Here is a 26730-nt window from a genome sequence, read left to right on the forward strand (position 1 = left end):
GCAAACCATGCCATTATGCTCGCAACACATACCAACTTACGACAACAACGAGACTGTACACCTTCTGTCTGATCCTGCCACCTTCAGACCGTACACCTGTGATGCTGAAGAGTTACCCATCACAATGTTGGGCTACACAACTCACCGCAACATTGAGCTACTGATCCACCAAGCTGAACTCTCACAAGAAAAGTTATGCTCCTTATGCCTGGTCTGCCACCCCAGGCCTCGAGTCTGCCACCCCCGCGCATATAGCTGGAAATCGGGGTGGAAATACCTCGACAACCGAACATCAGGGCAGGGATACCCCGACAATGAGCCCTACTGGGATGGCCGCAATGGACACAACCAAGAGGAAAACTTCAAAGGATGGAAGCCACCAGTGTACTAATATCATCTAAGTTACATGAAAACAAAGGGGGGGATCCATTCACCTGCAAGCACACTATAAACATAAATGCTCACACATCGCCCCCTTTTTCACAAAATGGACAAGGGGGGAAAAACACAGAAAAACTCAGTCCTTAAAGTGACACACTCCACCACAGAATCACCAGAAAATACCTAGCTTCACAACCCCATCACAAACTACAGGTCTTATAGTACCGGATGCGTCTAGGTCACACATAAAATGGTACGAATGAACACTCCAACAACCAAAATCCTAAGGTGGGCACACAAATGAAAAAAGTTCCCAAATCAACCTATCCATAACAGCACACAACCTTCAGAGGGTATTCCTTCCACGAGAGAGGAATCTACTACGACAACCCAAGAGGCAAGGGAAAATTGACAATTTACACACAAAAAAAAATACCTGCATGAGAAGCCTCACAGTGTTACTGATACTCAAGGAAGGTTGAAAGGAGGAAACATTCAAGAGATGACATTATTTCAAGAAGGTCTCAGTTATGTGGTCATTGGCAACCATGAACAATCAAAAAGGTGACCTGATCGTAAATAAAGAATCATTAAACTGAGCCCCAACATGTCAGTACAAGTTAGCAGAACACATTACAATTAAATCTTGAAGCAGGAAAAAACAATCACTGTACTTTCCTTAACCATGAATCTTGCAGTGAAAAACATACTCTGCAGACGTGCGGAAAACCCGTGGGTGGAAGAGGCGTTCCAATTCGCACCGCTTAACTAAGTAAAAGGATCCAAACAGTTAACTTAAGACCGGAAAAAAATAACATGTGTAAAATTAGTAAAACATTCATGCTGGCAAACTTCACTAAACACTTCACTTCAGTCACCAATATTAACAGACTGCCCCAAGCAGTGCACAGGCACACATCAGTTATGCATGTTCATTTAGTTAGACACGAGACATTTTTTTACGTGCCATAATATACTTTTTAGCATAGAGGAGTTGGTATCCCTAGTGTACAGGCCCAGCATCAAACATAATGCTAGGAAACCTTTAACACTCTAAACAGTCTGCCAGCTGAGGTAAAATGGTTTGTAATTGCACTGGCAGAAAACTAAATATTACAGCAAAACATTTTATATATATATTTTGTTTTTCGGTCCATGTGCCTTCAAATCCTCAATGCGCTAAACACTACAGTGACAAAGTTAGAGCAAGTTAAAAAAAAGTGCAATTCTGCTTAGAAGGGGAACAAACATGGAACACTGCATTCAACCTATTCAGGCCTTATTCTATAAACACATATTCTGTGCAGAACAAGTATGCATACATAAACATCACAAAAGAATTAAAACATAATATCCAAGATACATAGCAGGCTACTGATACTGGAGACCCTCAATATGTTATCACTAACAGTGACAATCTAAGAAGGAAAGCGTAACTCCTGTATTATGGTACATAAGTACAGATCAGAAGTGGTCCCACCAAAGCAACATTTCTCACTTTTACATTCACAGGATACGGCACAGACAATACATTAATCCTGCGTAACTGCAGCCGATAGAGTGTGCAGGAAGACATCAATCGCACAATTGTAGAAAATAAGCGAAGCACTAAAAAAAATTTCATGTTTTTAAAGTCACCTTAAAGTATATGACGCATCCGCAGGCAACATCTAACACCGGGGCAACGTTAAGCCAGCTGCATCATCCAAAGTGACTAGCAGTTGCTTAACATCTTCCTGGGCGGTGTGGAGTGAAAGTGAAAAACGAACTTAACTGAATAATTTGGAGTAGCAAAGCAATATAGCGATTTATTTTTCCATTAGAGCGATCCATGTATTGCACGAAAGCTTCTGTGTACTGAGCCCCTGTGAAAGGCACAGCTCTTTAGTATAGGAGCTGAAAGGCTCAGAGTATTGCAAGCTCCATGAAAGTTCGATGTAGGACGTGAAACATCACACGTCTTGGAGCAGAGAGGGGTCCTTTCCTCAAGTGGACTTGCATCACCACACGTGTCAGTGAGATTGATGCCAGGATTCCAAATGTTCACTAACACCCAAAGCATTCGTGCCACGTCATCATTTAACAATTGAAAACGGAGCTGGGAAGTGCTCCGCTGCGTCAATGGGAAAACAGCTCTGTGCCCAGGGCACCGGTGGAACACAGCGCAGGCCATCAAGCCATTGATTCATGGAGTCGCTCAATGCAGCACCGCAGTAAAGGCGCGTATGAAGTCCTTATAAGCCACACCAGAGAACCTTAGGTGCACCTCCCACGATCTCTGCCTTAATGCCAGTAAGACTGAGATCCTTCTCTCATTGGGACCCGTGCTCCCACTTTCCCTCTTCTCACTCTGCTTAGGCCCTCTTCCTTCGCCTGCCTGTGAGGCTAAAAACCTTGGTGTAATCTTCGACTCCACACTCCCCTTCTCTCATCACATCACAGACCTTGCCAAGAAGGCCCACTACCAGCTGCACCTCCTCAGAGGTATTCTCCTTTCCTCACTTTCCCCTAAAAGCGCACCGTCTCCAGAGCCCTGGTTCTCTCTGGGCTGGACTACTGTAACAGCTTCGTTCTCAATCTGCCCCCTGCAACTAATTCAGAACAGGACTGCAAGACTTGTCCTTGCCCTCACGCCCTGGCTCCCGGTGGCTGCAAAGATCAAGTTCAAGATCCTCTGCATCATCCACAAGGCTTTCTGGGGCCGGGGCCCGCACTACATCCTACTCTCTCTTCCTAAACACCTTCCTTCTCGAGCACTTTGCTCAGACACCTCCAACTCTCCGAGGGTCAGACGCATCTCCAGGCAGAGTGTGGGGGGGTAGATCTCTCTCCTCTGCAGGTGCCTTGCCTCCCTCTGGAATGACCTCTGTGCCCCTCTCAAACTTGAGCCAGACTACCTGAAGTTTCGGAAGTAGCTCAAGACCTTTTTTTCTCTCTCTCCATCTCCCCATCTGACCAACCTGTATGCTGCGCTGAGTGGTTGCCTGGCTACTCTTAGTCTCACTGGTACCAGCCCCCCCCTTTGACCAGTTGCCCCTGCACTGTGGCCAGGCCTACCACGCACTTAGGGACTGTATCTGGAACCTACAGTCCCCTGCCTCATTTCACTTAACCAGAGCTGTGCTGACCTGGCTGGACTTACTCAGAGAACTACCCTCCTCCTGGAACTTCCCCTCTGCCTCTCGCCCCCTTGCACTTTTGCATATCGGTCTAGCACAATCTGAATGACACAAGGCCTAGTAAGAATGTTTGTTTTGTCCTCCCCATCTTCCCTCCCTTGTCTTGTCGCACCTAGAAACACTTGTGTACAGGCGCGTTATAAATGACTAATCATATCTTCCTATGCACACTTGAACTTCGAAGGCAAAACCTTTTAGTATGGCGGTGCTCTGGGGAATCCTACTGGGTATTCTTCACACCAGCTACCTTTAAGTAAGGAAGAGCTGCATTCATTGCACCCTGAGTCCACACGGGTCGATATGAGGCTTTCAAAAAGCAGAATTTGAGATTGGGTAGAAATGCAAAAAACCGGCTGAGCCTTTCCTGGCCCGGACGCCCCACCTTGGCTCTGGGCAGCACCATGAAAGCCTCTGTAGTCCAGTGACGCCTGATCTGAGTAGTTACAGAGGTGCCCTGCGAGGTGTACTTCACTCTGGGTAGCATCATCAAATCCTGTATTGCCCAGTGAGTCTTTGCTTGCCCTGGGCTGTTACAACTGAACCCAGGATAGCTGCATCTTGGCCCTGGGTGACTGTATCTTGGCCGGGGGTGGTGGGTATTTTACTCTGGGGGGGGGCAGTTGGTCTCCCTCATTCAATCCCTCCTCCATCCTGCCCCCCCTCCCGCAGCAGGTTACTCTTGCCTCCGTCTCTCTGTAAATCTCCATGGGTCCAGTTCTCGAGCTTGTCGCCAATGTTAAATAGTAGGATTGTCCAGACAGCAGGTAAAGCGTTTTAAGTTCCTTTATTCAAGGTGGTGTAGGAGCTTAGATGAGGGGCTGGGCCTCAAGAGGGGAGGGGAGGGGAGACACACAGGCCCACTGGAACCCATCATGAAGCCGGTATCTTCAACCGCCCATGATGGAACCAGTGGAACAGATGCACATTCCAAGCACTCGCTCAACATTCTTACGATGACCTCACGCTCTAAGGCACACAGGGACAGAGGATATAACAGTAAGCTTTAAATAGCGTTCAGCTATTTTCTTCACAAGTTCCTTCAGTTCTTTCCTAGAACTTGTCCATGTCTTATTTTGTAATCCTCTTGCCTTCTTTAAAGTTTTCTTCCCCGGGTATTGGCCCCGATCATCTTCTGTGTCTTGTACTGGTCAATTAACAGTCTCTGTGTTTCCTTCAGTGCTATTGCTTCTTCCTCTATAAGACTAAGTCTCAGATCTCTGGATCTCTGTGCTTCTCCCTCTGAATCTGGGTGATATACCCAAGGTTTAACTCCACCTCTCTTGGCTTCTTCACTACTACTGGGACGAGTAAGAGGAGTCCCGTAGCTATCTTCACTCTCTTTATGAATATCGGTATTACAGGAACGAGTATGAGGGGTCCCGTACTTAGGTTCACTCTTCTTATGGCAGCTAGGGTATAGCCATTTGACATAGCCGGGTCTCCCGCCCTTCCCATTACCTTCTCAGGGTTGGCATCTCCTCATGGTTCTTTGTTTTGTCTCTGCAGGATGGCTTTCAGGGTACCCTCAGGTACTGGACTGTGTGCTGCGGTACCAGTTCACAGAGGGATTCTCCCTCTCCGCCTGGTAACCATACGCCAGGTATCCTTTCACTTCTCTTGGTTACTTCCATCACCGGTACCACTTGTTGGCTTCGGTACAGAAAGGTTTCTCCTCCTTCTCAGTTCTTTGGTTGCTGCTTCCTACACGAGTAAATTCCTCTGGGTGTGCTTGTTCCGGACAGAGCCTCTCCGTAGGCTCTCTGCCCACAGATGTTCCTCTGAGACCCTTTTCTCCACTCTTCCCGTCACTCGGCAGGCCGACATCTTGGTCTCTGCAGAACCCATTTGAAACTCCCGGGTCTCTCTCCTTGTTTGCCTAACGCATCCCAGTTTTAGGAGGTCAAACTGAGACTTCCCCAAGTTCCAGGAATAGTCCTTTGTTTGTGTTTGAGTCAGGCTCGGTGTAACTACATTGGGCTTCATTGTCTCAGTGTCAGGCAACTGTTCATTCTTTCCTACTCCTTGATGTTTACTCGTCTCAGTACCATACAGACTTTCTTCAGAACAAGCAATGCAGTTACACATATGAGAGGATTCTGGTGTTATAGATATTTCTTTCTTTGTCTCTTGTATGAGATAAAAAGGGAGTTCCTTCTCGTAATGGGAGTCCTTATCCCGAAGAGTGGGTGTGGAGGCACTGGATGATCCTTTTGTTGTCATTCTGGGTGAAAAAGATGAACAACCCTATTTTTTACATTTCATCCCATAGGGTACATTTGTTGAAACAATTCTTAATAGCAGAAGAAATGGTAATGTCATTACAATGGGGGAAACAGGAAATACTTACATACCTCTTACAGTTGTTTAAAGGTCTGGCACACAATTGCTATACAGAAGATCACTGCAGGGATTGGACTGTGCAAACAAAGAATTTGGTATCGTAACGTGTCCTACCAAATTAAAAGCTCTTCATTTGTTTGAAATTTATGTTCAAAGCCCAACGATAAGACGCGTTTTCTCTTTGTTCGGATTATTATTTTACCATATATGGTGTTGCAATATGCTTCAGAGAAAGAGGGGTAGGAGAAAAGGCATATGATATAGGGAGGCAGGGAAATGGGTTAGGATACAGGGAAATGAGAAAAAAAGAAGAAAATAAACCTGTGTGTAAACACATGTCTGTTGAAATTGTATGTTCATATTTAACTTATTCTACTCAATGAATAAAAAGTTATGGCAAAGACGACATCTTTAGCAGTGAAATTACAGGCTCAACAACTACAGTAATAAGCATTCTCCTTGGGAGATGAAAGACATATGATAATGGATAATGAGCCCAAATGCAGGGCTGTGCAAGAATGCAAGAGAGCAGAGCTGTGAAATGACGATATTGAGTGAACGACAATAGTAATGCCAGTGGCTCCCACCTGAAGTAGATGGGCTGTTCCGTAGAGGACGATGACGTTGATGCAGAACTGTTGTCGCTGACAGTTGTTTCCATGGATGCGGACATATCGGCCCCTGAAACAACTGAACTTGGTGCAGCGTCCGTCTCCTGCCCTGTTGACTCTGCGTCCCTGTGTAAACTGTCTGGGCGGGCTGTGCAACAAAAACAAGACAAGAATTGAATCAATGAGCTGGAATAAAAACAAAGATATATGCAGTTACAAAAATCATCAAACTATAATCTAGAAACATAAAATGCTAATTAAAGGACGCAATCTCCAACAACAACAGAGCGCATGAGGCTGGATGTGCAATGCCTCCGTTTTGGTCAAAGGTTAGTTTCCCATGATATATATAAAGAAAGGTATAGCCATGCATTTGGTTATTGGTATAAATTGGGAGGGTAGTCACTTAGGGAAATGAGCAATGTCTATTGTACAGGGAAACTCAAGATGTTCCTAAAATCAATGAAAGGAAGCAAACATGAGATTCAATGGTGTCATAATTGGGTTGGGTAATCCAGTCGTCATACAAGTTGTTACTGAAACCCATTTAATGATGTTGAGAGAAAGTATGAGAGCCACATACGAAAACAGAATGACTAAGTAAGAATAAATCTACAAAATATGTTGGGGTGGCGGGCAAAACTCTATAAGGATTCAAGAGGAAGGGGGGATGTGAGAGGGCAGAAATCCACCAGTTCTCAAGTCTATTTCAAGCAATATCATTTTTCCAATGCAATAGGTTTTTTTTTTTTTTTTTTTTTAGAGTTTTTGTGTATTTAAGTCTTTCCTAAGGAAGTTCTTATCCTGTATATGTGAGCCGATAAAGGGCATTGGCTAACCTTGGGTGTAGACTGAGCCCCTTCAGACTTGAAGCCATATTTAGCACAAAAAACATGGGAAACTGGATGGTTAATTAAAAGGCCAGAGGCGCTATACACCATTTAGATAAAATTCCTTCTTGGGGGTATTTGCACTGCTCAAACACGTTTAGAATTTTTTTTTTCATAATAGAAGTGAGACTGTATTCTTGTCGTTTTTCCACCCCTAAAAGCTAGACACGGGTACGATAGTACATAGCATATAAAGATAAAGGTTGTCACTGTATGGTTCTATGTTAGATGACTAGATCAATTCTATACCTTTCAGCCATCGCCTCTTGTTTTGCCTTAGTCACCCTGAGTGGAACGGGTATGGCCAGACGCATGTCCTGTGCCTTCTCAGCCTAGAGACCCAAGCTACTCCTCACTGATGATGCCCAATGCGGCCGAAACATATCTGGGGATGCTTGTGGTTTCGTGCAGAAAGGATGTGACCAAGTAGTTTGGGCTGGACTGCCCCTTTTGGGGTGGGACCAAGCCGGACTTGCATATTGTTTTTCCCCTTTTGTAATGGCTTGGCAGGTGAAGAATGATGGTCTGGAGGGTTGCCCAGAGCAATGCCCGAGGTTAAGATTAATGCTAAACCTTTTAGCTATTACCTCTTCCATTTTGTATATGTTAGATTACCACAATTCTTTTTAATCGCAGGTAAGAACACAGAATATTTGTTTACTGATTTTTTTTAAAACACAAAATGTGGCAAACCCCCCTCACCTACCCCTCATTCTACCTTTCTATACACCTAACTCCAACACTCTCCCACCCCCAGCACCCAATGACTTGTTCACAGTAAAAGAAAATATTTGTAAAAAAATGTTTTTCTTAGGACCAACGTGGTGAGTAACACCATAGTGGCTACTGTCCTAAGTATGTAGTCCTCTTCCCACCCATACTTATGGGTGCCTATCCAAATGCATGATTAACCCAATCATTATTAAAATCACCTTTGGTGGCGGACAGTGCTTTTAAACTACCTTGGATGGCATATCGGTGTAAGGCACTGACCTCTGATGTGCACTGCATAGTAACGTATCTATTATCAAAATAATTGTCTGGGAAAAGCCAGCGTGCATAAACTAGAGGCAACTATAAGGGATACATTTATGAAAGCCTGTGAAGAATCTGAATTGTCAAAAGCGGCGAAAAACCTCCTCATACAGACTATGAATGCCGGGCGGGTGCCTAAGACTATCTGAACTGGTCCCCCTATTCTGCACATAGAATATAAATAAAAATAAAAAAATGTTATTTAAGACATTTGGTTTATTACAAACCTTTATAAAAAAACATCACAAAAAAGGGTTTTGTCAACTTCAATATACATTTTCTAAAATCCATTTAAAAAGATCTCAATCATTGACAACCAATTCAAATTATATATTCTATATTATCTTGGTTAAAAGCATCATTTAAAAATGTTATCATCCCAAATATTATCGGAAAATGTTCTCACAATAGGACTAAGGCCAACCACGCTTCAGCACTATGGGATTTTCTACATCTGAAAATGTATCATGTATCTAGTTCTTAATGCAGAGAAAACCCGTACAGAATAATAAAATGTGTTTTAGGGTTTCAACTCTACCCTCTGCTGCACAAAATCTACAACCAAGGTCCAACTCTTCTTGTTTGTAAGCTGCTAGAATTTTCTTTGTGGAGTACATATTCATGCAGAATCTTATGAATTGACACCTATACACGGGCCTCGGTAATGTGGTTAGATACTTCGGAAGAGTGTTGTATGCCCTAACCTCTTTCCATAAGTTTGCATGTAGCTTATGTTTGTTTCTGGATAGATCTGTCAAGATCCAATCCTGTGTCATAATTTCCTCTTGACTGACCCAGGGTTTGTCTATAACATTTCCTGTGTGGTTTGCAAGTATTTCAAAATGGCCAAACATTGCGATTTCCACTGCTCAAGGAGGCCAGGACCTCCCTTCGCGTTATTATCAATCAGTATCTGGTAAGGAGTCGGAGTCTCTGAGATAGTGCATTTCTGATATAAAGACAGTGTCTTCCACACAACGTTTGATATTATGCCCAATTGTTGCCTAATAACGGATGTGTGGACTCTCCTTGGCAGACAGTACTCTCCTCCAAAATGTACCTTCTAAAGAAGCCCACATTTTCCATGAGAACGATTTATAGAAGTACAGCACAGGGAGAATGGAAAACTTCCCGGATTTTTTATGAATCAACAGTGGTCAAACTCTTGATTTTTGTTAACTCCGATTGACAAGGGTTATCATTGATACTACAATTTATACATGTGCCAGGTAAGTTATAGTATTTACCTGGGTACGTTCATCTTGGCCCAGAAACCACCCGAAGGGAGGTTTTCGCTTGCCTCTCAATGAGTGTAAAGTCAGGATGTTTGTTTTGTCAGCATTTATTTTTTAACCATGTATTCTTGTAGACTATTTAGCCTTTGTTGTAGGCCTATAAGGGTCTGATCGATTAAGACTAAGTCGTCCGCGTAGAGGATCCATGCCAATTCTTGAGCGTTAATTGTGGGAGGAAAGGCCAAAGCTAACTCCAAGGTCTCATGTAAATCTGATAGGAACAAATTAAATAAAATTGATGCCAGGTGACAACCCTGTTTCAGTCCTCTATAGATATTAATCTCCCTAGTCAAAAGGCCCTCAGAATTTGATCTGGATCCTTGTGGATGTATGGAGAGCCTTAATAGGCAATAAGTCAAGAAGACATTTCCAGGCCTCCAACTTAGACCATAAAATGTTTCTATTGCTGCTGTTGAAAGCTTTCTTAAGGTCGATAAAGGCTGGATACATTTTCAGGAGATTTAGGACAAGTTCAAGTGAGTCCCCACACCTCTTGCAAATCCAGTTTGACGTGGTTCCCACCTCCTCTCACTAGTGACCCAGACCTGCAGATGTCTCAAAATCACTGATGCAAATAGCTTACCAAAAACATCCAAGAGGGCAATAGGGCGATAATGGTTGGGATCGGCCCTATAGCCCCCTCTTAAATATGGGAACCCTAACGGCTTTCCTCCACGACTCAGGAACTTCCTGCAACAACATCACCTGATCACAATGTTAAGTGAGGAAAGGAATCCAAGCATCGGGGGCCTGTTTAATCATATCATTTGTGAGTCCGCCAGGGCCCGGATCTCTCAACCAGTTGGCTTTTTTTAATTTTTTTTAGAATTTCTAGGTCAGTGTGGTCAGTGGGATAGACCAAGCCCTTTTAGTTTTCTTTATTGGGCAGTTCTTGGTCACCCCCACTGGTCCAAATAGTTTCTCAAAAGATTCAAACCAGTTCCCCTCCGTAACCACATTTGTCAAGAGTGCCGATTGAGGAGAAACTTTGTTTCCTCATTCTTAGTTGTTCTACAATGAGTTCTGAATTTGAACAACAAATTGCTTGCAAATCTGCCCGTAAATGTTTCTTTGCCGTTACAATCGCTTCATCAGAACTGTGTTCAACCTTCAAAATCCAGTTCTTACCTTTATTATTAATCACGATGAAATCGAGCAATAACGGTGCATAATCAACCCCTAAATCTTTCATTATATTTTGTCAATAGGGTGGAAACATCTTTCGGGTATATGCGTAGCCTATTTCTACCTTTCAAAATGTCAATGCTCGTTACTCATTGCTTCGGTCTAACTGGTAACACTACACGTCAGACTTTATAGAGAGTGTCACTCGTCTTTTCAATCACCTCCAAGGACTTTACATTGTCCATCATGTTTCCAGAAACTAAAAAATAATCGAAAATTCCGAATTAAGCACCATTCAACCAAATAAACTGAACAAGAATGTCCACTTTAGTTTGGCCATTTAACATGGGAAAGTCTCTGGCCTGCATTGCACCAGACCAGCTCGCTGCTCTAGCGTGGTCCTTATTGAAAGAAATATCAAGTCCCTAATAGTGTAGCAGTTTTTGTCAATACAGGGGATATTTAAAACACCAAAAATAACTACAAAAGGGGCATTTGTTTGACAACTGTGTTTTGTCGATAATGTCCATCACGGAATAAACAAAGTTATTAGGCGCTAGTGCGTCAGGATTTCAACACAGGTTTAAGATTAGACCCAATCTTGTTTTTTGGGCAGCTCCCTTGTCAATTTCCAATAAGGTACTGTTAGGCAGAAACCACTTGGTAGCAGTCTGTACCACCCAGATTTACTTGGTAGCTGTGGCTGAGCAGTCAGACTTCCCTCAAGAAGAGTTAGGCAGTATGCAAAGTATACACAATAGGCACTCAGATACCACAATACAAGCAAACACTGACCAGAGCTTTGGTATCAAAGTATATAATTATTTATTTAAAAACACACGGTTTGAAACACTCCAGCACTCTTATTGTAAAATATTCTAAACACAGTTACTATTGTAATATATACACCCCTTTTCCCCCATCAGATAAGTCACAGTAAAACACCACTTATTTTCATACAGAGGTGAGTGCTTAACTAGATTGCACTCCAATAAGTTTGTGAGAAAGGGAGGGAAAAAGACAGAATATGGAAAGGTACACCACTCTAAGATTCAGGAACACTATTAGCAAGGCAGAAGAACAAAAGACACTGGTGAGCCAAAGTCCAAAAGCTGGGCCCCCCTCTTAGAGAGAGCAGAGCACAAATGCGCCCAAGATCACACAGTTACACTAGGCTTAGAAAGTCTTGCAGAGGGTTCAAAAAGAGTTTAGAGAGGCTTAGGAAAGTTTAGCCAGGGTGTCCCAGGCTAACCCAGGTTCGAAAGCCGGGGGCTAAATCTACCCCGTACAGTCGGTAGCAAGGGAAGCCAGGCGGGACACGGTACCTTAAGTGGGAACGATACTGCAGCGGTGGCAGTTGTTCCTGGTAGTGGGTGCAAGTTGCGTCGTCGTCCAGGGAAAGAGAAGATCTCGACTTGGAGGAAAGATGAAGGTCGTTGCACTACCAGGGCAGAAACCAGCCGCAGAGTTTTCCGGTTAAAGGTGGTACCTTTGTTTCGTGGTCGTGGTAAAACGTGGTATCCCTGTTGCCGGGGTGCTTGGCACGGGCAAGGTGGCCACGAGGTACGTCGGGAAAGCGAAAAAAGACGGTGAAACTGGTTATCCCCACCAATCAAAGGAAGAAGACTCTCCGGCGGAGATCTCCTCTGTCGTTGGGAAAAGTGGTGAGGCAGTCCAGCAGGGCTCCACCGGTGGTGGTGTCATGGCAGGTCGGCTCAGCTTCTCCCTCGTCGGATTCTTAGGTCCTGTGGCGACTTCTGAAGTTCCAGTCTCCAAAGCCCTGCTTTTATGCAGCAAACCCCCATTCACTCAGCGTAGCTGTCACTCAAACATGCTAAGTGGTGAGCAGGCCGGCTCACCACTTGGGCCAATCAGGATGGAGTGCGACTTGAGTTGCCTAGGCAACTCAGTCCAGGGTGCCTAAATTTCCCTCCACCCCTCATAAATACCCCAGACAGAGTGGCACCACTTTGGAGGGATTCTGCGGAGAAGCCCGCCAAAAAGTGGAACAAAGAGCTCGACTTGGGTTGGAGTCACAGAAGAGAACACAAACGCCATTTTAGAATCAGGTTTTGGCAAAAAATACTAACCGGAGAATTATTAATTAATTAAATAAACCGGCGGTATGTTCGAGGCTACCGTAAATAATTAAGTAAAGATAGTAGCCTAAAACAATGGGAAATCCCATAGGAAAATATTCGCGGTTGAATATAAAAAGTAGTATCCACTGCCACCAGCCAAAACTCGATCAGGGGGGACGGAGATGTGCCCCCCTCGACTAACAGACCCCGGGGCAATTGAATTGCCCCAGCCAGTACGTCCACAATATGATGGTTTGTACTGGTTCTGTTCAGAATTTAAGACTAGTGAAATCAATGGTGACTTTACATGCCCTGGGAGACAGTAGTCAGTCCCAGGGTATGGAGTCTATACTGGGGGGTCACTATGACACCCCTGTGTTACTGCATGGAGGGTGCTGTGTAACACACATCACAAAAACACATGAAGCCCTATGGAGTAAAAGACCCCATAGCCCATTAAACACATCTAGATTGAAAGAACCACACTCAAATCATGCCCAAGAGTGAGGGTAAAAGAGTCTCACTCTTGGCAGGAGAAAAAAATAAACCCCAAAAATCCAGCAAAGCTGCTGGGGAACTCACTGGGTTAGTAAATTCAGCCTAAACAGAGAATTCTCCCTAACAGGTACCTTGGATAAAGGGGTTTAAACTCCAATATGCAACGACAGCTAATCCCAACCCATTTCTCACCAGTGTTAGGAGACCCGAAGACGGTCTACCCCCTAGCACCCTTATAAGCATGATTAAGGTAAGAACGATAGCTGTCAATAATGGGTACATGCTGCATCCAGGTTTCCTGGAAACATAATACATCAACATTAAAATTAATTTCACAAACATTAAATAAATGAACAAAACCATGAGTGTTCCAAGGCTATTACTTGTTAGATCGTGTGAGAGCCTCTGCCATCCAGGACCATTGATCAATTTGAGATGCTCCATTGAGGTTTTGTAGAGAACAAAAGGGGGGCTCCAACCACATATACATTTTTAGGCATTGCATTCCTGTTTTGGTGCCTGTTTAGATTTTGTTGAATTACGTATGTATGCTACAAAAAGTAAGCCAAGTATGCTTCAAAAGGTAAGCCCTTCTCTAACCTTTCGGTCAGATCTATTTGTACAGCTGAAAGTGACCTTTAAAAGGGTGATTGAAGTTTGAGCAGAGGCTGTTCAATTCTTTCTCAATGATCAGAGGTAGATTAAATATTCCCCCAGGTTTTTGGAGAATAGTAGTTTTCAGACTCAATGATTTACTTTTTGAGAAGAACAAGTTACTTACCTTATTTGGTAACGTTCTTTCGATGGGATGTTCCTCTGATGTATTCCACATCTATGACAGGTAATGACCACAGCTGTGCTGCTTTGGAAAATTTCGGCAGAGTGCATCCTGTGTCGATGATATCGATCCGTTGTCCCTCGAGGGCCTCCGTCGAGGGTCGACGTCACCGGATGTTATATATAGGATGCACACCGCCCGTAGCCTCAGTTGTAGTTTTTTCGCAGAAGGTGTGGCAACAATCTCCTGCCATTATGACTGCAGAAAACCTTGTGGAAACGTAAGCTGCAATCGCATAAGAAATTCTGTAGAGGGGCAGGCTGGGAGGGTTCGATGTGGAATACGTCAGAGGAACATCCCATCGAAAGAACGTTACCAGATAAGGTAAGTAACTTGTTCTTCGAGGGGATTGTGTCCTCTGATGTATTCCAAATCCTGCCCATGGATGGAGTCCAAGGAATAATGTCTCACAAAAGTATGGACAGAGGCCCATGTGGCTGCTTCGCAAATATTGCGAATAGGAACACCCCTCTGTAAAGCAGTGGAAGGTAGCCACATCCCTAGTAGAGTGAGCCCGTAAGCCTACTGGAGGGTCCTTTCCTGCCAAACGGCAACACTCAGAGATCGTCAAAATGATCCATCTGGACAAGGTCTGTTTGGAAACAGCCTGACCCAAGCGCCTTCCAGCATAACCAACAAAGAGCAGATCGTCCACTCTGACCCAGGACATCCGTGAGAGATAGAAACTCAAAGCTCTCCTAGGGTCCAACCTATGGAGCCTCTCCTCTTCCTTGCCAGGATGTGGAGGAGGATAAAACGCCGGAAGAATCACCACCTGGCTCAAATGGAATTCCGACACAACCTTCAGAAGAAAAGAAGGCCCTACCCGGAGGACAACCCTGTCCTTATGGAAAACAGTAAAGGGTGGCTTGGCGGAAAGTGCCTGCAACTCACTCACTCTGCGAGCGGAAGTAACCACAACCAAAAACACAGTTTTAAAGGACAACAGTCGCAACAGACAAGAATGTAAGGGCTCAAACGGAGCTCCCATTAGGAACTTTAAAACCAAATTCAAATCCCATCGCGGCACCTGGAAAGGCAACGGTGGAAACACATTATTTAGCCCTTTTAGAAACTGAGAAATCAAAGGAATCTTAAAATAAGAACATTCCTCAGACGAGCGCTTAAACATGGACAGCGCCGCCAGGTAACCCTTAATGGTACCGACTTGCAGGCCCTTGTGGGCTAAGGAAAGCAAAAAAGACAAAACCAAAGGAATGGAACATTGGAAAGGATCCACATTCTGTACCCTGCACCAGTCAGAGAACTTTCTCCAATGGCAATCATACAGGGATTTCGTTGCGGGCCTCCTGGCCGAAAGCAACACCTCCATCACGTCTTAGGGGAGGTCCCAATCCTTATTCCTCAACCTTTCAGATACCAAGCATGAAGGCTGAGAGACTTTACCTCTGGATGGAGAACCCGACCCCTCTCCCGTGAGAGCAGATCGTCTTGATAGGGAAGATGGCGTGGACGGCAGATGGACATGTCTAGAAGGTCCGGGTACCACACTCTCCTGGCCCATGCCGGAGCAATGAGGATCATTCGGGAACCGAACCTCCGTAACCTCTGCAACACTTGCGGAATGACGGGGACTGGAGGAAACGCGTACAGCAGTGAGAAGGACCACTCCACTACGAACGCGTCCTCTAAGGCTCCTCTTGGAGGAAATTCCCGCAAGCAGAACTCTCGCACTTCCGGTTGCCACTGGTGGCGAACAGATCCACTTGTGGGGTTTCCCAAAGGGTGAAGATCTCCAAAAGAACTTCCTGAGCCAGCTCCCACTCGTGAGAGACCGTGCTCTGCCTGCTCAGAGCGTCCACCGCCGCGTTTTCGTCTCCGGCCAGATGAACTGCCGAGATCGAAATTTCCTGCTGGATGGCCCAGAACCAGAGCTGCATAGCCTCCCTGCACAACGGGGGTGACCCAGCCCTCCCTTTTTTGTTGAGGTAGTGCATGGCCACTGTATTGTCCGTCATAGTCAGGACATTCTTCCCCCGCCAGACGGCAGAAAAGCCTTCAGGGCTAACCTGACGGCCCTCAACGCTAGCAAATTAATGTGGAGTCTGGACTCCGACGGAGACAAACGACCGCTGGCAATCAACTTGTTGGCATGAGCGCCCCAACCCGTAAGGGATGCGTCCGTCACGATCGTGGGCTTGACAAAATGGTGCACCCTTCATCAGATTGCCTTCGACAGCCCACCATAGAAGATCCGGGGCGACCGAAGTCGGAATCTGAACGGGATCTGATATCCTGCCTGAGAATTGGGACCACTGCATCTTGAGAGCCCACTGCAAAGATCTCATCCGCAGCCTGGCCTTTGGCACCAGGAAAATGCAGGATGCCATGAGGCCGAGCAACCTCAAGAACCCGAACGCCGGGAGACTCTGGGCACGTTGAAACTTGTCCACCATCTGCAGAATGTGATGAGCCCTCACCTGGGGAGGCAAACACTGCCCCAGGGATGTGTCGAGCACTGCTCCGATGTATTGGAGCCGCTGGGTAGGTGTCACATGTGACTTCTTTAAATTGAGGGAGAAGCCCAGCTTGTGAAGGGAGTGGCAGGTGACGGACAGATGATAAAGGGTTTGCGCACCCTGATCAACCATTCGTCCAGATAGGGGTATACGTGAAATCCCCCTTTCCTGAGATACGCTGCCACCACCACCATCAGCTTGGTGAAGACCCTCGGGGTGGAGGTCAATCCGAACGGCAGGACCCGAAACTGAAAATGTGAGTCGCCAACCGCGAACCTCAGGTACTTCCTGTGCTTGGGATGAATTGGCACATGAAATTAAGCATCCTTGAGGTCGAGAGACACCAACCAATCCTGAAGTTGAAGGGCCTGCAGGACTTGAGAAAGAGTTATCTTGAACTTGTCCTTCCTGAGGAGCTTGTTCAACCAACGCAAGTCCATGATGGGTCTCAATCCCCCGTCCTTTTTCGGGAAATCAAAAAATAAGGGGCATACCATCCCTTGTTCCTCTCCGCTACAGGCACCAGTTCTATGGCGCCTTTCTCCAGCAGGGATAGGATTTCCTGCGCAAGGAGTGGATCCGGTCGCTTCAAAGAGAGTTTCCCCGGTGGATTGTCATGAGGCCTCTGCCGGAAGGGAAGACAGTAGCCGTGGCCTATGATCTCCAGAACCCACACATCTGAAGTAATGGCTCGCCATTCTCCAAGATGCTGCGCAAGTCTGCCCCCAACCGGCGAACCATGGGACATGGTCTCATGACTGAGCGGACGCGGCTGCTGCAGTGCCTGAGGGCAAAGAGGCAACTGCCAGAGCGGCTTTGGCACCTCAAGTACCTTGCTTTCCACCTGTGGTACTCATACGGGTGTCCCTGTTACTGGTAGCTCCTCTCGATCTACCAAAGGTAGAGTAGTACCGAAAGGAAACTCCCCTCCATTGCTGTCCCCTATGACGAAAAGGCAGAGGTTGACGTACTGCAGTGCTCAAAGACTTCTCTGCAGCTTTGGAGGTCTGCAACCTCTCAAGGCACTCGTCAGCCTTGCTGGCAAACAGATGAACTCCATCAAAGGGCATGTTGAAATGCCGGGATTGAACATCAGGAGCAAACCCCGACTTGCACAACCACGCAAACCTGCGTATCACGGTGCTCGCATCCATGGACCGGCTGACACAGTCTGCCGTGTCCAAACCCGACTGAACGTATTCACACATGGCATCTTTGCCGTCTTGCACGAGGGCTAGAAAACCATTCCGTTCTTCCCCTTTGGAAATATGCTCAGCCACCAAAGATGCACAGTTCCACAGAGTGTGAGTGAATCTCGCCAAGGCACAAGTGGAGTTGGCGGACTTCAACGCCATGCCACCAGATGAAAATACCTTCTTCGCCCAACCATCAAAGCGCATATCGTCCCTATCAGGAGGGATGGTAGGGTACGCAGCCTGCTTCGAGAGGGCCGTAGCCGCCTGCACCACCAAACACTCCAGAGTAGAGTGCATCGATAAGTAGCAGGGGTCACTACTGGCTGGGTGGTATAGCAACTTATTAACTGCCAGGAGATTCTCCGGAGCAGTCAAGCCGCCGCCACCCTCCTTCGCAAAGCCATGTGAAATGGCAACACCGGGTCAGTGGGTGGACCTTGGTCCATGATGTCCGTCAGATCGTTCTGATCAAAATCAACAGGTGGAGCAGACCACCCCAAGTATTCAGTCACCCTTGACATGAGACGCCTATAGGAGGATTCGGCATGCGTCCCAGGCTCAGGCCTGCCAAACTCCACCTCCGTAGAGGTGTCAAGACCACTGGCTTCATGCAAGGACTGAGGGAGTTCCTCCATCTGACTGTGCCCCGACAAAAGGTCATCAGGGACATCAGGAGGCACAGCCATCTCCTCATCATATCGTTCCTCTGAAATATACTCCAAAGTTTGGAACAAATCCAATCTGGGAGGAGGAACAGAATAGGGCTCAGAAACAGGCCTCACAGACTTTCTGAGAGCCTTCCTCTGAGGTTCCACAGCCCTCTGGGGCACCTCCGGCAAATCCTCCACAAACGGCATTGAGGGAATCGGCGTTGACGTTGACCGAGGCATCGACAACATCAATGACTTATTTGAGGGCGGAGACCCAAGAGAATCCCTCGACGGACACGGCGCCGACAACTTCTTCGAGGGCCGAGCCCTGAGAGAGTCCCCTGGCGGAAACGGCGCAGATGGCGTGGACGCCTTCTTCGAAGGCTTCACAGGTTTCGACGGTCTCAATGGCGTCGAGAACCTGGACCTGGCACGGCTATGGCGATCTCCCTTGTCCGAGCGGGACCTCGACGGCTCCCGATGATCGCGCCGACATCCCGAGCCCGAAGGCGTGCGAGTGATGGACCGAGCCCGTTCCCTGCCAGCTTCATTCGAAGGCGTGGTCGGAACTATGCCTTGCGATTCAAAAATCGCCATCATCTGCTGGAGGAATACATCCCATTCGGCCAACGACAAAGACTTGGTGGGACAAGTCAACTGTCTGGCAGATTCGCCCTCCGACGAGGAAGGAGACTGGTGACGTGCTTCCTAGAATGCCTCAACGAGGCAGAGGAATGGCAGGAACCACTCCGAGACCGAGACCCCCTGGATTTTCGCCGATGCGGAGAGTCGCCCCTCGAATCATCGGTCGAAAGCCCATCGGACTTTGATTTATGGGGCTTAGACACCCTACCTACCTTCAATTTCTTCTTACGTTCCCGCAAGGCCTTAGACGTCAGGGACTGGCAACCCTCGCAGTCGTTGGTGGCGTGGCTTTCGCCGAGGCACCAGAGGCAGATGTTGTGCGGGTCCGTGATGGACATCTTCTAAACACAGTCCCGACATTTTTTAAAGCCCGACTTCGGGGTAGTAGAAGACGAAGACATCACTATCTAAGAGAAGAATCGAGCGTGCCGAGATTCCGAAGCAAACACGTTTGCGGAAAAAACAGAACTGAGGCTACGGGCGCAGTGCGTCCTATATATAATATCCAGTGACGCTGACCCCCGACAGAGGCCCTCGAGGGACAACGGATCGACGTCGACGCAGGACACCCTCTGCCGAAATTTTCCAAAGCAGCACAGCTATGATCATTACCGGTCATAGATGCGGAATACGTCACAGGAGACAATCCCCTCGAATTGATTTTTTTTTGTCCAGGGATTTTTGCATTGGTCCTGGGGCCTGAAGGCTTTCATACCTCAGGCAGCCCACTTATAGGTGGAAAGGAGGAGGTCAGGACTACCAGAGCCTAGAGTATCATGGAGCTTGTGGCACACTTGAACATTTCTGGAACTTTTAGATTTGAACTTTACACTTTATTTGATTTTTCCTCGAGAGCATAGAGTTAAAAAGTCATAAATGTCCAGTTTAAATATTCATGTTTTAAACTGCTGATATGGCAGTAATAAAGAAAGTAAAGCATAATGCAAGCATCCTGTCTTGCCATAGAAAAAAATCCCAGATCTAAAATACTTATAACTGAAGCAACCATTTTTTGGCTGCCAACTGCCATTCATGAAACGCCGCCGATGCAATCACCAGTGACTCTGCATCAAAAATTGTACTCCATAAGTGATCCGATGTGCGGAGAGCATATTTGTTGTACGCTTCGTCATACTCTGTGCTAAGTTCAGCGCACTGTGTTAATATATGTCATGAGGTTTCTACCTCTTTGGAACAAAGTCTACAGAGTCATTCTGCTCTGGGGATAGCAGCCCATGCACCAGTATTTTCTAGTACCAGGAATGGGTGTGGTCGCACCGAAAGGATGAACCTGATCAATGCCGGGACATAGTTTTGTGAGAAACGACTTTGGGCGGCCTGTGGAAAACCCTTGCTGCGAATAGATCTCAAACCTCAGCAGTTCGGCCAAAGCTGGTTTAAAGCTTGGGCTGTGTCATGGTTTCTGGACTTCTCCTCTATCTTAGCTAGACTGAAGTCCAGCCATGAGTCTGAGACAGTGTGTAAACCAATTTCATGTAAAAGCGACTTTACCATTACCTCCAAGGTATTAAACCAGACACTTTTACTATGCCTGCTGGAGTGACTTATTGCCCGGCTTAACAAGATACCTTCTCATACAGGTCGATATTTTTCAAATTGATACGGTACACCTAACTCCAATCTTATCGCCTCCACCGGCACCCTCCTTGGGAGGGGAGACCTTATAGTGATTGTAAGATTTTACTTTCCAGCTTCAGAAGCCAGACAAGCGCACTTACCGGAAACACTTCTAGCATATAGTATGCTAGGTATAATTGAGGTCCTATATGCAATAATGTTTGCTTCAATTGAACGACCCCCATAAGTATCTATAATTCTTTTGATTGCCAGCCACTTGGCCCAAGCCTTATGACTTGTCCCTTCCGCCAAGTATGAGGATGAAATGGTGGCTCTAATGCAAATACCAAGGTATTTGTATTCAGATAACTGTTCTAACTTGGCGCCTCCTAGATTCCAAACAAATGACGGAGCTCCATAAGCCTCCATCGCGCATGTCATGATTTTACTTTTCATGGCATTAGGGGTAAGTCCGTGTTCACTAGAGAATGCATATAGGCCTTCCAAGGAGCGGTGGAGGCCCATTGGCGTGCGGTCAAGAATGACTGTCATCTACGTACCTCAAACAGGTGATCGCTGCCGTGCCGCGGGGGATGTTCTTTACAGCCTTCAATGCCAAGGGTAATTCGAATACATAAAGATTAAAAAGAAGGAGTGCTAATGGACATCCCTGTTTTAACCCTTGTTAGTGGGAAAATAACTGGACAGCAGATCCTCCTAGGACAGCCTAACCATGACATGTGTATCATCATACAGTGCCTTGATAAAGTAAAGGTGTTACTGTTACTGATACCGGTGAAATTATTACAACACAGTATGGTATAGCCAAATTCCAAAAGGAGATCAGACAGGAGTAGACACTAACCTGATCGAGCACCAACTTGTCTGGAGAAACAACTGCAGAAATAAAGGATCACCCGGGAGTCCCTGCCTCCCTCAATCACTGGAGATCAGAGTACCAGCGAAGGGAAACACAAACCCCAGGGAAACCCTCTGGGGGGGGGGGAAAAAACCTTGGACGTCTGGGCTCAGCCTTCTTGAATTGACGACTCAGGACGTCCTGGACTGGCTTACTCGGATTGATGACTCTTCTCAAGGTGTTGAAAGTGGGAAAGAGTCCTACAGGACGAGAGAATGACAGATAAGTAATAGAACGAGTGGAAGGGAAGAATGGTAATCTGTAGCAGTGAGTGGGCTTACTAATAATTGACGTGACTGGAATCGAGTTGATCAGTCCTGTTGATTGGGAGTGTTGTAACCCGAAGGGGAGGGGAGTAACTGACAAAGTAAGAATGGTTAATAAAGGCACACCCGAGAAGGAAAGGTACGAGTCAACGTACGCACTGAACTTACTTCCGCAAGGCAGGCTTTCTCTCTGGATCAGGTCGGAATTTGGAATCGAGAGCCCAGCTCGAATAAACGGGAGAAACCCAGAGAAGCAAAGAGGGAGCAGGAGCAGGGAGGCCGACACGGGACACAATTCTAAGAGAGAAAGAAAGTTAGTCAGAAGGGAGAGAGAGATTGCTTTTAGAATATAGGGGAAGAATCCTCTGCGAACTTACGGAGCATCACATTCAAAAGAAGCGACGCATCGAAGCGGCGTTCCCTGTTCTTTTAGAGGACTAAGGTGATCAGTCACGTGCCTCTGCCGGCAGCGTGGAACAACTAGACTGCTGAAACAGTTCTCTCTTGCCCTATTGGGGATTCTTTGCAACATGCCTCCACACAGAGACCAATGGCGCCTAATCTGCCATCGCAGGAATGGTGTAACAAAAGGAGCGACGAGTCAATAATACCCATCGTTCCAACTTTCCCTAAAGTTCAGTTCTTATCAAAACCGGCCAAATAATCTACAAAGCACATATGTAACGCCGTTCTCGGATAACACTGTATCAGAGATCAGGGTTAGTAGAACCCAGATTGAATGGGTAGTTCTTCAGCCCTTTCTAAATCCGGTCTGCTGAGAATTCAGCAGACCCTTCTCCCAAACCCAGGGTGATAACAATTCTAGTAGTAGGTTTGCAAAAATGTTTGAAATACAGTCCAGCATTGCTAGTAACCTGTAGTCTGAGGGTTGGTCATGTGGGCCTTTCTTCTGAACTGCAATTAAAACTGAGCTTTTCCAAGAACAAGGAACTGTGCCAGTTTCACATATCTGCAAATATAGGTGACAAAGGAGCGAGGCCCAGAATTGTGGGTCGCCCTTGAGAACCATGTTGCACAATCCCATCAGGGACGGTGGCCCTAGAGGCCTTAGATCTAACAATACTGCCCACTAAATCAGCCTCCCTGATGTATGTGCTTACCAATGTGTCACACATAGACTTTGGTTCCTCAATCATGTTTGATTCCTTCCCCCTTTGAAGACCCCACCCTTTTTCCCAGATCCATCACTTGTCACTCTGATCTTTCTGCACTTCATCTTGTCCTCCGGGAATCACTTTCGCTTGGGTTCAGACTTCAGTTTTTATGGCAGTACAGACCTTTCTTTCCAACCTTTTGTCTTTACTTTCAAATAAATTCTCATCATGTGCTTAATTATTTTTTTAGTGCTTCATAAAGACGCTCTTATTTTATGCTCCCTCGTCTGTAGCACACATCCGTCTTGTATATGTTGCTTGTTAGAGTCTCCAAAGTTACGATTGGCCGGTTCCCGCAGAACCGTCACAAAGTCCTCTACTGATGCACCTTCTATTTGTTCTCTTATTTCAAAGTAGTAACTCTCAAGCATGAGATTCACCTTTTTTTTATAGTGTAGGTCTAGTTTCCTAATAATCACCCAATAAGGGTTAAGTGTTTCTCCACCCGTAGTCTCTTGTCCGTTACCACCTTCAGTCATTATTTCAGGCAAACTCTTCAGAATCCTCCAACTCACAAATCCAAGCGAGTGCATAAGTAGCACACTTTTCTGTTCCACACTGAACATGGGAAAATGCATGGCTAGGACAATCTTGACAACGCTGCTTTCAGATGTCCCATTTGATAGTAGGTTACACCGTGCCAGGGATAAATTGGTTAGGCAAATTACTCATTTCCTTTTAACTTTAGCCAAAACCTGGGCTTCTCCATCAGGATCCCCAGAGGAACTAACAATTAACCTTCAATCTTTGTGGTAAAACCAGACATTATCTCATTACTGATGCTAAATTAAGTGATTTCCTGATCCAGTGATGGCCGCCATGTACTCCTCAATGAGCTTTTCCTGAGGTTGTTTGACTCCAAAAATGGCTGCCGCCACCTCACACTGCGACAGATATTAAATAAGCGGAAAGCCTCAGGAGTCCTGATTAATATAATAGACCAGTTATACACAGCTAATAGGGCACGTATACGTTACGGGCTATGAAGTGACCTTACACGCCCCTTTGATGTTGAAAAGGGGGTTAGGCAGGGCTGCACAGTGGCCCACCCTCCTTTTCAACATTTATATACAAGAAATCATAGATGCAGTTCCGAGAGTGTTATGATTGTCCTAAAATAGAATCTAATAAATATCCAGCACTATTCTACGCTGATGATGCGGTCCTTATTTCCACATCACCCCAAGGGCTTAGGAAGACACTTGCTGTGTTCCTGAAAAAAATGCAGGGAGCTTGACCTCAGTCTGAATATTGATAAATCGAAGGTGATGGTCTTTTGCCCCAAATTTACTAAACGTAAAACACTAATGATTGAAGTAGAGGGTTTAGTCCTTGAAAAGGTCAATTATGAGGATTATTTGGGGCTTAGATTTGAAGAATAAGGCAGCTGGGATGCCCAGATTATAAAATAGACTGCCACCCCAAAAAAAGTAAGTGGAGCAATCTTGGTGTTCAATGCGAAACATGGAAGAGTTGCAGTTTCCCCAGCTTTGGATTAACTCCACAAGCAAGCCATTCCTGCTGCGATATACAGCTCTGAACTATGGGGGGGGGGGGTATAGAAATATCCAGAAGATGAGCATGTATGAACACCCATTTCTGAAGAAATTGTTGCTGCTCCCTGTAAATTCACCCACAGAACTGGTCTTCCTGGAGCTGGGTGGCAGCCCGGTTGCCGACCAGATCCGTGCAAGACCTGCATTATTCTGGGCTAGACTATGGAAGCAGCAGGGTTTAGTAGGTTATCGAAATGCAGCACTTAATCTGCTAGCTATGGTTGGGGGGAAGGAGTTTAAAATCGGCATCCCACGTCAGGTCCCAGTTTCAGGACCTTGATTTGACCAACGTGTGGACGCACTCGCTAATTTCGGGTCCAAGCCTGAAACTGGGGCCTCGTTACCTTGGCTGGAGGCATCAACCAAAGTAAAAAATATATCTAGATGTGATTTACCCCCCCTACGAAAAGGCTATGTATCTGCGATTTCGACTGCGGGTTCTCCCGGTGTCCTCTATTACCGAAAACTGGCTACCAACCAAAACAAGCAAATGCCCCCTATGTGATGAGGGCAATGAGACAGTCACGCATTTTCTGTTGCTCTTCGGCTGTACTCTGAAGCTGAGGAAAATGTACTTGAAGGCATTATTTAGAGAGGCAGGGGTCAGACATTTTGATGGCGCTGTGAAACTCCTGGGTCAGTGTTTAGCTATGCAGGAGGTCAGAGCAACGGCCCATTACATTCATAGAGCATGGTTACCTAGGGCGAAAGCTTAAGCATAATAGACAAGCCCAGAATTTGATAACTGCTAATGGTAGATGAGGCTGAGAGCTGTAGACTCTCCTCATACCGTTATAGCTGTATAAAAACTTGAATTTATAATGTAATCTAAAGCACTTGCACATTGTAACGAACATTCATTCAATGTTATGCTGGAATTTAATGTTTTGCTGGGACATGCCCATTTTGATATGCTGATTTTGTTACTTTTTATCTTGGTTTTATCTTGAACTCCTTGTCTTTCTAGCTCTGTATACTTTTATGGTTGATTAACAAAAATAAAGTTTATGATGATCATGATAAATCTATTGTCAGGAATAAGCAGAGTGCTAGCATCATGTCTGCCTCAATAGCTACAGCATGCCATAGCAGATGCCAAATCTGCTTTCATTGCAGATGCATCAGCACGCCGACAACATCTTATGCCCCAAAGCAGAAAATAACTACACTACTCAAAATACTTCAGAGCGCTCATCACAGGCTTCAGCAACACACTCAATCAAAGCCACATGCATTCGTAACAACCATGGAGCCCTACTTGCGCAATTCACAAAGCAACCACGTCTGGTTTCCCTGAAGCTCGGACAGGCCAGCTCACAGTGAGGCCTAGCCCACGCCCGAACCCTTCCAGGCACCGCACAACATTAAGGTAAGTAACGTGGCCTTGCTGCTCTGTGATTATCCTTCCGTCAACACGTTCATTATCGCAGCTCGATCGCACAGCCCCACGGGTTTCTTCTTCTCTGCTGCACTGACTCATGCAAGTTACTTACAATACTAGCACCAGAGTGCTCGCAAGTCCACTGCAAGATTGGCCGCACTAACCACTGCCAGTAACTAACTCCAATAGCAATGCCGAGATTTTCAAAGCATAGAGGCAAAGTAGTCGTCGAAGGAGCATTTAACCCTAACACCCCCATTCCCATCCATAACCTCTCCCAAATCCACTTTCCGGTAACACTACATCCCTGTACCTATTCAATCCAACAGACTTCAACCCTCTTTCCCAGACAGGTTATGGTGGTCTGTGTACTACTGACATGCAGACTTCAAGACCTTACGTGGAAGACTGAGTTAGTGCTGCCTTTGCACAAGAAACCAAAGGAGCTCTGACATCTACGTACTGTGCAGGACAGATCCAATGACACATCTCAACAATACTGACACGAGGAGGCCCCCTGAGGATGCAATAAGTGGACATGAGAACCGTGGTGAACCACTCTAGTCTTTTTCCAATAGCTGAAATCAATCCAATCCATAAAGGAGAAGAAG

The 26730-nt window shown here is 46.0% G+C and overlaps 1 protein-coding gene across 1 annotated transcript in view; it reads right to left on the bottom strand.

Moving 5' to 3' along the window:
- Positions 1-26730, bottom strand: part of ATG2A (autophagy related 2A) — a 2105371-nt gene that overhangs the window by 308982 nt on the left and 1769659 nt on the right. Inside the window, exon 36 of the mRNA XM_069644746.1 lies at positions 6488-6659. Coding sequence (XP_069500847.1) covers positions 6488-6659 — 172 coding nt within the window. The remainder of the gene's footprint in view (positions 1-6487; positions 6660-26730) is intronic.

This window comes from Ambystoma mexicanum, chromosome 2p (genome assembly GCF_040938575.1).
Source record: "Ambystoma mexicanum isolate Mex_15411 chromosome 2p, UKY_AmexF1_1, whole genome shotgun sequence".
NCBI classification, from domain to species: Eukaryota; Metazoa; Chordata; class Amphibia; order Caudata; family Ambystomatidae; genus Ambystoma; species Ambystoma mexicanum.